Source organism: Capsicum annuum, chromosome 4 (assembly GCF_002878395.1).
Source record: "Capsicum annuum cultivar UCD-10X-F1 chromosome 4, UCD10Xv1.1, whole genome shotgun sequence".
In the NCBI taxonomy this organism is placed as follows: Eukaryota; Viridiplantae; Streptophyta; class Magnoliopsida; order Solanales; family Solanaceae; genus Capsicum; species Capsicum annuum.
In genome coordinates this window covers 230948425-230960657 of record NC_061114.1, presented here as the reverse complement: position 1 = coordinate 230960657, position 12233 = coordinate 230948425, and the positions used below count along the sequence as shown (strand labels likewise).

The window sequence follows — 12233 nt, the reverse complement described above, 5'->3', positions numbered from 1 at the left end:
TCGTTAGAGACAAATGATACAAAGTTTATCTAAACTTTAAATTTAGTCTAAAAATCGGCCATGTCACTAAACAATCAAAGCCCTTTTAATTGGTTGGATTTGGGTCATAGGAAAATAATGGGCTTGCGATCTGCTTTTCATCTGGCCCATGTTGATCAACATTTGCACATTTGGTCTCGTTAGTCCCTTTTCTCTTACATAATTGACGACATTTCAACGAGTACAAATCAATTTGTGATGTTGTAAATTCAAACAAGAAGATTCTACATTTAGAGTCAGTTAGTATCTATATTGTAGGAGATAACAAGTATTTCATGAAATTAGTCAAGGTTAGGGCTGAACATATTTTGGTTCAAAACGAAAAAAAATTTTGAATTTTAATTTTGTTTTTTCGGATCGATTTCAATTTCAAATGTTAGAAATTCAGTTAAACGATTTGGTTTTAGCTTTTTGTTTTAAAAAAAAAGTTTGGTTAGACCGAAAAAATAAATTTTTATAATATATATATATATATATATATATATATATATAATAAGTAACCAAACTGCCAAACGTCGAGTTATGTCCCTAATCCTCATTTCAACACTGGTTTTTGACTTGTTTCAAGCTTTTAGTGGCTCCTCGAGGAGTCAAGACAATGAGTGTCGAGTTTTCAGATGTAATTATATATTTTGTTAAACTTATGATTATTTCATTTTATTTCATTTCATTCATGTGTGTTGAGTTATTTATATTTAGGAATGAAAAATAATTTTGAAAAAAAAAAATTTCTGAAAAAATCACCAATTTTAAGGGCCCGTTTGGCCATGGAAATTTTTCTCTTTTTTTCGAAAAAAAAAAATCGAAGTTGGAAATTGTGGTGTTTGGCCATGAAAATTCAGAAAATAATTCCTGAATTTTTTTCTGAAAAAGAAAAACAGGTTTTTGTTGTTTTCACAATTTTTCAACTTTTATTATTATTACATATAACCCCAATCTTTTAAATTTATACATAAAACTCTCCTTATAACATTATTTTTTCAATATTACGTATATAGCAGTTTTAAAGAACAAGATAATTATAATTTCAAACTTAATGCTATCCTAATTAATATATATCTCTTTTTCTCTCTCATCATTATTTTTATCTCTTATTTAATTTTCTCCCTTATTTAAGACATTATTTTACTGCTAATTTATATTTATACCCATAAATTATATAAAGTATTATATTTATACCCATAATTATATAAAGTATTATATTTATAATAGAAATATACAAAAATATGTTATATATAAAATTTATACCATATACACACATATATAAATATACAAAGTATTAAGAAACATACTAAGCATATTTATAATATAAATATACAAAGTATGTTATATATGAAGTTTATACCATGTATATATCATATACATACATATATAAAAATACAAAGTATAAAGAAAACTACTAAGAATATTTATATATTTATGGTATGTGATATAATATACCATAAATATGCAAAACATGTTTTACATAGAAATAATTTATTCACACACAGTAAACTCTTTCATGTATAAGAAAATTAAAAAAATAAATTAGCGGCACCCTAAAATTTAATAACAACTCATTATTTCCTATTTTTTTTTTAGGAATGGAAAATAAAGGACATAAATTAAATAAATTACTAAAAAAATAAATTTGTTTGAAGGATAATATTTGTTACCTAAAAAACAGGAAGCAGTGATCTGTTAATATAACATCCATATTTAAAATTTTCAAATATGAAAAAACGGCTATTAATGTAAATATTATATATGTCATAATTGAAATTCATTAAATATGACCATGTATATGGAATTATTTTTATAATAGTGGCTAATTGTGTTCTTTTTTCATTAGTAGGTAAATTTTAGTTGGGTGATTTTGATAGTTTGTAAAGTTAGGGCATAAAATCATATTTTAAAAAGTTTTTTCAAAAGTTAAAAAAAAATAAAAATTCAAAAAAGACATGGCCAAACACAACTCCAACTCTGAATTTTTTTAGTTTTCACGGCCAAACGACTACTAAATGTTCAGTCATAACAAAGAAAGACTTACTACTTTAATCTTTAAAATCAGAATAAAAATCTGAAATAACCGAATCGAATTTGTAGAAATCGAACCAAATGGAATTGATTTCGGTTTGATTATGATTGTCACTTTCGTCAATCTGAAAAACCGAACCAATATTAAACAATTAACCCAAATAAACCGAATGACTACCCCTAATCAAGGTGCATGTAAGCTAATTCTAACATCATAATTAAATTATTTACTTAAAATGCAAAGCTATTGATGTTAAGTAATTAAATCTTATCTTAAATACAAACAACTACCTAAATGTGAATTTAAATGAATATGGCATACTATAATCTAGAGTATTGCAGTTTGGACAAATTACACCAAACATGTACTAAAAGTTATTTATAATATAAATCAACTTTAATATATACTGTAGTTTCTCTACTACTCCCTAATACATACCGTATTTATTTTTCGGCCAAATCCATCGACGACCTCCTAAACTTGGCACGATTTTTCACTTTGACACCTCAATTGGACATTGTTCACTTTTGACATCTCAACTAGTGTACGAATGTGTTATTTGACACTTTTTGCATAGGTGGCAACTTGCGTGTTTTTCATCCATTTTAGGCACGTGATTACTGTTTTTTGACTGATATGACGTTCAACTTGACCATAATAATAATATTTAACTGTTTTCATTTTTTTATACCCTTTCTTTTGTTTTTAAACATCAATTTTGCCCATTTATCAACTTTTTTTTTTTTTGTTAGAAAATTTCTAGTGAAATAAATGAATCACAACTGCCATCTTCCCCAATGATATCAATATAACATAGAACACTTTCACAAAGTCGATACACACGATCTCTCTATTTTAATTATCATTAAATCTAAAATTTCATTAAGAAGAAGAGCAAAAAAATTGTTAATATAAAGTTTCGAAAATTGCTGTTAGAAGTTTTCCGTCGCCATTGATGTTAGAAGTTTTTCATTAATTTGAGAGTAATCGCCTTTGATAAGTTAAAAATTGTTAAAATTAAATTAAGTTGGTGAGAATAAATTTGTTAAATTCAACCTCCATTGATGTGTGTTTTGAAGAAGAAGAAGATTTGAAGGTGGGAATGGGATTGCTGTGGTGTTTTGGAGAAGATGATTGGAGGTGGGGGCTGGGTGTTTGGAGATGGTGATTCGAGTGGGTAGGAGGGTGGCTGGGGTGTTTGGAGAAGGTGATTTAGACGGGAGAGGGGGAGGCTAGGGTGAAGAAGATGATTGGGGGAGGGGGGGCTGGGATGATTTGGACGGGAGAGGGAAAGGCTAGGGTGAAGAAGATGATTGGTTGGGGGGGGGGGGGGGGGGGAGGGTTTGGACGAGAGGGGGGGCTGGGTGGAGAAGATGATTGTGTGTGTGTGAGCGGTATTTATTTATTGATTTATTAAAAAAGTTAAAAATAGATTTTTTAATTATAATTTATTTAAAATTATTATTTTATATAAAAAATGCCACGTGTTTTTTTTAATTGGTCGCATATCACGTTAGTAGTGTGTGTATTGCACACTCTTTATAATTTTAGCTGATTGAAAAAAAAGTGTCAAAATAATACAATTAATAGCTACTTGAGATGTTAAAAGTGAACAACATCCAATTAAAGTATCAAAGTAAAAGATCGTGCTAAGTTTTAGAGGGCGTTGATGGATTTGGCCTTATTTTTTTTTTCTAAGAATAATACAATAAGTATTGATATTTACGAAATATCCCCTTGTTATTATCGAATGGGAAAAATATAAAAAATGCTATAACCCCATAATCACTTCTCAAGTTTTTTCAGTTTAATTTTCTTCACAGTCGAAATTGTTGAGTGCAGAAGATGACAGTTCTTTCAAATTCACTGGTTTTAACCAAACCAACAAGCCCTTCTCTCTATTTATCTTCTGGTAATTTCTTCACTTCCCCTTTCATTTCTCATTTAATTGTTTGTTTTCCATTTTTTTCTTAATTTTTATTTCTTTGATCTGATTTTGCGTGTATGTATATTTTTTTTATTGATTTACTTTGTTATGTGAGCTTTTGTGAGATATCTAGTGTACCCAAATTGACTGTGTTTTGTTTTCCGATTTTCTTTTGATTTTTTTTAAAATTTTTATGTTGTTCATTTCTTGATCTGTTGCCTGCCTGCTTGCTGCTGCATTATTTTGTAGATGAGTGAGCTTATGATTTGCTTGTGTTGAGTTGAGTAGTATACCCAAATCGACGAATGTTTAGACGGGTGTGTTTATTTTCTGTATTTTGTTGTTTATTCTTTGTTGATCTTGGTTGTGTTATTTAGGTTTGATGCATTCCTTTACTGATTTTCTTGATTTATTAGCTTCTAGTATGCATCTTTCGAGCTCTATATTGTACAAAAATTGATTGTACGGGTGTTTGTTTTGGATGTTGTTAGAGTATACGTTGGTTGGGGAATGGATGACCAGTTTGCTTATATGGATTTCGGCAAGCTAGCTTTTGGGTTTGAGTTAGGCTCAATGTCATATCTTTACGTGGTATCAAAGCCAAATCCAACCCCGCTTAGGTTCGTGGTCCACGCACATGGTGGGCCTGAGCGTGAAGGAGGTGATAGATTGGGTTACAGTCCAAGATTGGTTGGGATGGGCAGGTGGTTTGCTTGCATGATTTTGGACAATCATCCCCTCATGAGCTACTTTTTTAGGTTGAGTTAGGCCAAGTGACACATCTTCACATATATTATGTTGCCCTTCTTCTGCATCAATTGGAGATTAAACCATATTTCTTGAAGTATATACTTTGTCTTGACAAATTTAGTCTAGAAAGGGATGGTCTAATCTGAAGCAATATTTTAAGTAAGTTGGTGCTGAATTCGAGTTCATTACCTAACATGTGGGTGCTAGTAGTAAGCAGGTGTTACCATTGTAACATGAACTTGCCATATGTTTTTCTGTTAGGATCCAGCACACCATTATCACTGAGATTATGAGCTCTAAGATCCGAATATTGAGCCTTTTGGTTCCAAACTGTCATATTCATTTTTCCTTCTATAAGTTTGATAGGGAGATGCCTGACTTCTAATACTTTCCCCAAGTTCATATATTCATACATGGATTAAGAAATAAGTGACTGTTTGCTGCAATTGGGCTATATTCTGCCTGGTGATGACATAATTTCCCTTTTTTTATTTGTCACACATTTCTTATGCAGTTTTATGTATTTACTACCTGGTTGTTCAAGTGATATTGAAGTTATATTAATTAAGCTTGGTATACCTGTTCAAATTTTCCTTTTAGTTGTGATAATTGATAGTCTTCAACGAACAACCTTCCATTTACATTGCAGTTATTATTACTGTTGAAGGTTAAATAAGCTTTTGACTTGATTGTGAATGGCCTGGAATTATACTTTAGACAAATGCAAATACCAGCTAGCTAATTCAGTGCAATAGTTTATTCATATCTAATAGATTTGAGGAATTATATGAATTTTCTGCTAGGTGTTCTCTTCACTATATCGAAAATGGGGTCATGTTAAAATCAAAGTTTAGCTGGTATAAGTCGTGCTTGTGATTAATTATTTTCAGCGAAGCTGTTGAAGGCAAATTTTATGATACAAATGAAATGCATGTTTTCCAATGTATGGATCTTTTGTACTTTTTTGTGGAAAACAGGATGCTTATATTTCTCACAATTATGCCCCAGGGCTTTGGTATAGTGTTAAGAGTGCAACATGTGATGTGTGGGTTAGGCACTCACACGGATTCAAACCGTGTTGCAGATAAAAGCCTGGTACTTTAGTGTAGAGGGTTTGGCCTGTTTCCCCCAAATTTCAAACAATGCACCATTGACCTGGGGGATTTCTTGGTTATAAAAAAACATATATTTCTCATATTTGTCATTGGGCCTGTAAATAACATTAGCAGTTCATTTGTTGAATTCATGGTCCCGTCTTTCAGAACCTATAACAGTGTTGCGTGAAAAAACTGACTTTGTTACTGTGCTAGGTTCTTGCTTGAAGTCACTAGACCAGAATGTTAGTGCTACCAAATTGTCCTTTGGTCCAAGTTACGGAGGAAAAACATATTCTTCTAAAAGATCATTGACCATTCAAGCTTCATACAGGTATTACCTTCTTCTATTCAATATGCAGCTTATGCCTGAACTCTCTGCTTTGAGTTTCTTTCTGCCAAGCATAACAGCAATCCAAAATTGTCATATATAGGGGCAGGGACAGCTTGGCTCTTGCCTCTGAAAAGCCACAAGGAAATTTGTTTCTTTCATATATTAGTGATCCACCTAAACCTAATCGAGAAATAAATATTATAGATATTTCTCCTTCTGAATTGGCAGTGATGGTGGAAGGCCAAGTGGAAGCGGTGCTGGTATCTTTGTTGGTGGCTTTGTTTTGGGAGGATTAATTGTTGGCACACTTGGTTGTGTGTTTGCACCTCAGGTAAATCTAGGATTGCATTCGTTGCTGCCTTTATTCTACTAAACATACTAGTGAAAGTCACATCTTGATCTTATTGGTCATTCTATATATTTTTCTTCTCTTCCTGAGTGCTGCACCTTAGATGAGGAACTAGCTGATTACTGTGTAATTCTTCTTTACAGATCAGCAAGGCATTAGCTGGAACTGATAAGAAGGACCTGATGAGAAAATTGCCCAAGTTTATATATGACGAAGACAAAGCATTAGAGGTAAGCGCACGTCTTTGATTATATAAGGGGATATCTTTGTGCCGGGAACCATCTCTTCTGATTGAATATAGTTTCCTTGTGATTTAGTCTCACTACTTGATGTGATTGCCATGTTAGTGTTCCTTCAAAGAACTACTACTTTTTTCTTTCCTTTGTTGGCGGATGATGAAACCAAAAGAGTCCTACTCTTGTACTATAACCTGCAATTGTCTATCCAGAAAGAATATTTCTCCATGGTATCCTACTTGAACAAAAGGATAACAATTGAACAAGTGCTGGTAGTTGTGTCCATCATGTAGTTGTGAACTTGTGCAACAAATTAAGTTTTTGAGATACGAATTCTGAAAAAATACAGCTCAACAGCAAGATTCAGAAGCTTCCAATTGCCTGTACTAAAAGTTAAAGCTTCACTATTAGTGCTACATGAATATTGATGCTCGGCAATCCCAGTAGAAAGCTTTCAAGCAACTGTATGGGGACGCCACTCTTGATCCCCTAGTGAAAAGGTGTTAATCATCTCTACCCAAGTGTAATAAGCAGTGTCTCACATATTCACTTCATGGTCTATACTTTCACAGACGATAAACCAAACTGCTCGGGGTAATAGTCTTATATACCCACCTCCTCTGACTCATGCATACCGTTCTGTCTGCAGAAACAACGCAAGAAGCTTGCTGAAAAGATTGACCAGCTGAACTCAGCCATTGATGACATCTCCACTCAGTTGAGGTCAGACGACAGACCAAATGGAGCTGCTGTGAACTCAGATGATGTTGAAGCTGTTGTATAAGAACATTTCTATCTTCTTAATGTCAAGTCAGTTGAGGACATTGAATATATGGGAATATCCTTAGTTCAGTTTTGATGTTTTTGGTAATTGCTACAATATAATATCCCAATTGAGGAACGCCTTGTGATTTTGTATGTTTCTTCTGTTTTCTATTGACATGAACTCTTAAACTTTACATTTGTCCTACAATTTCTTAGTGTGTTTCAACAATTAAGATATTCTATAACTTGTTATTAAAGGCTAGCACGAGAATCTGTTGGTTCATGGTTTGAACATGTGAGTCTTTAATATTGGAGTGCATTACACATGGTTTCACATCTAAAACAAACAAATTAGAACATTTTTTTTCAGTTAATTGTGACAAAAATGTTTTCACGTTTCGACTCAAAAGTATTTGCACTAGAGCTAATATTCTTCTTGCATGGTTTTTCCACTGTAAATGCTGGTACAACAAACCCTTTATGGTTTGCCATGTAGCGAAGCTTTAGTGCACCGGCCTGCCCAAATTAAAGTGATGATGTAAGAGGTCTTTATCATTGTAAGTGTATATAACTTAAATCCTTTTCACGAATGAAAACAAATTAAGGTCAGGTCAGTAAAAAGAATCTCAAGGGCAAGCATGGAATAAAAAAAAAATGCCAATAATCTGTGGTTGAGATTATGAAAATGGAAGATTACATGGGGACAGGGGACATGATCTTATCTTATATAAATCTTCATAGACCATCTTCACCACTCATTTCTTTACCTTTAATATCAACCATGACTTTACATTAATCATTTCACATTAAAAAAAAAATATATTAATAATATGGTGGGAATAAACTATATTTCAAACCATATATACCAAAAAGGAAATAATTCCTCAAGATCATTTAGTTGCAGCCATGGCTTCTCATGCAGCTTTGGCTTCTTCAAGAATCCCTACAAGCACAAGGCTTCCTTCCAATAAGAACTCCTACTCATTCCCCACACAATGTTTATCCAAGGTTCCCTTTCTTCCCTTTCAATGTGTGTTTGATAGTACTAAAATGCTATGTTGTTCGGACTTTCAAAAAATAGTGTCTCACTCGTGTCAGATCCTCAAAAGAATGAACTACTTTTGAAAGATCACACACACTCGTCGATATTTTTGAAGAGTCTGAGCAACATAACTATTATGTTAAAATTTTCTGGTCTTTTGAATTCTCATGCTTTGTCTGTGCAGAAATTTGAAGTAGCTGACTTTTCTGGTCTTAGATCAAGTGGATGTGTGACATTTTCCAACAGAGAGTCTTCATTCTTTGATGTTGTCTCAGCTCAACTCACTCCAAAGGTAACTCTTTGACCCTACTTTCAGCTTTTCTTATACAAAATACTAAGAGAAAACCTATGCATATCTGTAGGAGGATTTGCCCTATCAGTATAGTTTAACATGTTGTAGCATGTTGCTAATCATAGTGATGTGGACGATTAATTGTAGTTATCTTTTAAGTGATCTTGATTGTAGTATAATACTCACTTTGTGAAAGTTAAACTCTTTATAGGGTAATAGGCTTGTGGAACTGATCTATTTTTATTGTATGGCACACTAGACAACAGGATCAGCCCCGGTTAAGGGAGAAACTGTTGCTAAATTGAAGGTTGCTATCAACGGATTTGGACGAATTGGTAGGAATTTCCTCCGATGCTGGCATGGTCGCAAGGATTCACCGCTTGATGTTCTGGTTGTCAATGACAGTGGTGGTGTCAAGAACGTGAGTCCAAACACTATGTTTTCATTCTCGCAACAATTAAATCAATTAAACTTGATTACTAACAGTTGCTAGTTTTGCTGCAAAATGGATTTTGCAGGCATCTCACTTGCTGAAGTATGATTCAATGCTGGGAACATTCAAGGCTGAAGTTAAAATAGTGGATAATGAAACCATTAGTGTCGATGGAAAGCACATCAAGGTTGTTTCTAGCAGAGATCCCCTCAAGCTTCCTTGGGCTGAACTTGGCATTGACATCGTTATTGAGGTAAACTTATTCTCCTGAGTCTGTTGAATACATAATTAAGAAAATAAAAATGTGTTCCGTCTTATTGGCCTAAGTTTTTTGATGAGTTGGTCATGCATTGTTAATGGTGTGATAACTGATATCCATGTTATTGATAAGATTGAGACAATGAGGATTGAAGTCGTCTAGTTGCAGCCCTTTGTTGAAATATACTCTGATCATTGAGGTTTAAACATTTACAACTTGATGATTTCTGAGAAATGGTTCCGAGCTGATTATACTGCTTGAATCACAGGGAACCGGTGTGTTTGTTGATGGTCCAGGTGCTGGGAAACACATCCAAGCTGGTGCCAAGAAAGTTATCATCACTGCACCAGCAAAAGGTGCTGACATTCCTACCTATGTTTTTGGAGTGAACGAGCAAGACTACTCTCACGAGGTTGCCAACATCATAAGGTCAGGGTTTCCGTCAATTATATTTGCATCGTTTGAAAAGTTGGTCATCAATGAGTATCTAAGCTTTGCACAGTTCATATTGTTCAAAATTTTAAAGTTCATTGCTTTGAAATTGCAGCAATGCCTCTTGCACCACTAACTGCTTGGCTCCATTTGTCAAAGTCATGGATGAAGAACTTGGTAAGCAGCAAATTGTATAAGAATAGCAGTACATCGGCGAAAATTTGATTGTTGCATTAACTATTTCCATTCACATTGCAGGAATTGTGAAGGGTACAATGACAACAACTCACTCTTACACCGGAGATCAGGTAATAAACCAATGCAACACCTTCACGTCTATGGTGTCTTCATGTCAATATAGATTGAGCTTGCTTTCTATGGATGGTAGAATCAGTAACCCCGTGCTAAGTAGGGTTCATTATGTTGTATGCAGAGGCTTCTCGATGCTTCACACCGCGACTTGAGGAGAGCGAGGGCAGCAGCATTGAACATCGTCCCAACCAGCACTGGTGCAGCCAAGGCTGTGTCTTTAGTGCTACCTCAGCTTAAGGGAAAGCTCAACGGCATTGCTCTCCGAGTGCCAACACCTAATGTCTCAGTTGTTGACCTCGTTGTCAACGTTGAGAAGAAAGGAATTACAGCTGAGGATGTGAATGCAGCTTTCAGAAAGGCTGCTGATGGTCCACTGAAAGGCATATTAGATGTGTGTGATGTTCCACTTGTTTCAGTTGACTTCCGATGCTCTGACGTTTCATCCACCATCGACTCCTCCTTGACCATGGTCATGGGAGACGATATGGTCAAGGTTGTCGCATGGTATGACAACGAGTGGGGATACAGGTAAAGTTCAGTAACCATACGCGAAATTAACCAAAATCTTTCAAAACTGTCATGGTCATCATATATTTTCTTGTGCATTGCAGCCAAAGAGTGGTGGACTTGGCTCATCTAGTAGCAAGCAAATGGCCAGGTGTTGGTGTTGCAGTACCAGGAACTGGAGATCCATTGGATGAGTTCTGTGAGACAAATCCTGCTGATGAGGAATGCAAAGTCTATGAATAGACATTTTTGTTATCTTAATATCACTTTTGAGATGGATGATTTTAGAAGAACAAAAGTTTTGTTATCTCCATATTTGATGTGGAAAACAAATTGGGAAGTCCCACTAGATTAAGACAATAATATCAGTGTTATGAATTCTTTCTGTATCAATTTAATCGAGACTGAGAATAAATGTGAAGTAATTTGACGAGATATATTTTGTTTTCTTCTCAAATAACTTTGTTTCTATGTTTCTTCAAAGTGAACAATTCAAGCTAGTTTAAAATAAAGTCGTTTTGATTCAGATAGTGTTGATTGTTGTAGTTTAACATAGCAATCTGTAAATCTGATATGATCATGACAAAGTTCGTTGACATGTTGAAATGAAAGAAATCTTAATAGTTCACTTTGTGACATGTAAATTTAACTAACTGAAGATGCAAATTATTTTCTTCATATGAAGAATTACACTCAATATGTCATTATTAATCTAATGCAATTGAGCAATTGCAGCTAACTTAAATTATTTTGGAAGTAAAGCGGAATCACCAAGCTTATTTTATTGGGAATGCTTAAGTGCAATAGATTAAACAAGTGTAAGAAACAAGCAACAAATATCAACATTTGAGTTATTCTATCAAATTTGACTATTTCACATAAATTTAGGCTCCATTGACTATCTAGAGAAAATTGAAGGAAAGGTGCCTTTTAAGTCTTGAATGAAGGATTGGTGACATTGACCAACAGATAGGGTCAAATATCATTAGGAAACTTGATTAAGTTAATTGTGGACTTGATTAATATTTTTCAAAACGTTCTAATCTTTTCAAAAATATAAATCAACCCAACCCACACCTCCTCTTCAATACAAATCAACCACTCTCTTCTCTGTCTCCAGCTTCTCTCAACTCTCTTCCAACCAACAGTTCTGCAAAATTTATCCCTTCAACCCCCGGCGACTTCTACCTCCGGCGACAAATAGTTGGGCTTCGAGTTCCCCTCTTTTCTCCCTTCAACCCCCGGCGACTTTTACCTCCGGCAACAAATAGTTGGGCTTCGAGTTCCCCCTCTTCAATTCATTCAACCTGTCTCTCATCCTTCTCTCGACAGCTTCTCTCAACTCTCTCCCAACCAACTATTATGCAAATTTCTCATTTCAATCCTCAACGATTTCAACATCTGACTACAAATAGTTGGACTTCGAGTTCCTTTTCGATTTCAAC

At 34.3% G+C, this 12233-nt stretch overlaps 2 protein-coding genes across 2 annotated transcripts; both read left to right on the top strand.

The window, feature by feature from the left end:
- Positions 1-3691: 3691 nt before the first annotated feature.
- Positions 3692-7705, top strand: LOC107866775. Its single transcript, XM_016712738.2, has 5 exons — positions 3692-3968; positions 6044-6161; positions 6390-6492; positions 6654-6740; positions 7396-7705. The coding sequence occupies exons 1-5, from the start codon at positions 3902-3904 to the stop codon at positions 7528-7530; spliced, it is 510 nt and encodes a 169-aa protein (XP_016568224.1). The 5' UTR covers positions 3692-3901; the 3' UTR covers positions 7531-7705.
- A 652-nt stretch (positions 7706-8357) lies between these two features.
- On the top strand, positions 8358-11222 carry LOC107866774 (glyceraldehyde-3-phosphate dehydrogenase B, chloroplastic). Its single transcript, NM_001324921.1, is given in 9 exon segments — positions 8358-8519; positions 8738-8845; positions 9105-9266; positions 9364-9531; positions 9806-9966; positions 10085-10146; positions 10228-10277; positions 10403-10809; positions 10893-11222. Coding segments are annotated over 9 exon segments (1359 nt in total). The 5' UTR covers positions 8358-8417; the 3' UTR covers positions 11032-11222.
- The last annotated feature ends 1011 nt before the right edge of the window (positions 11223-12233 follow it).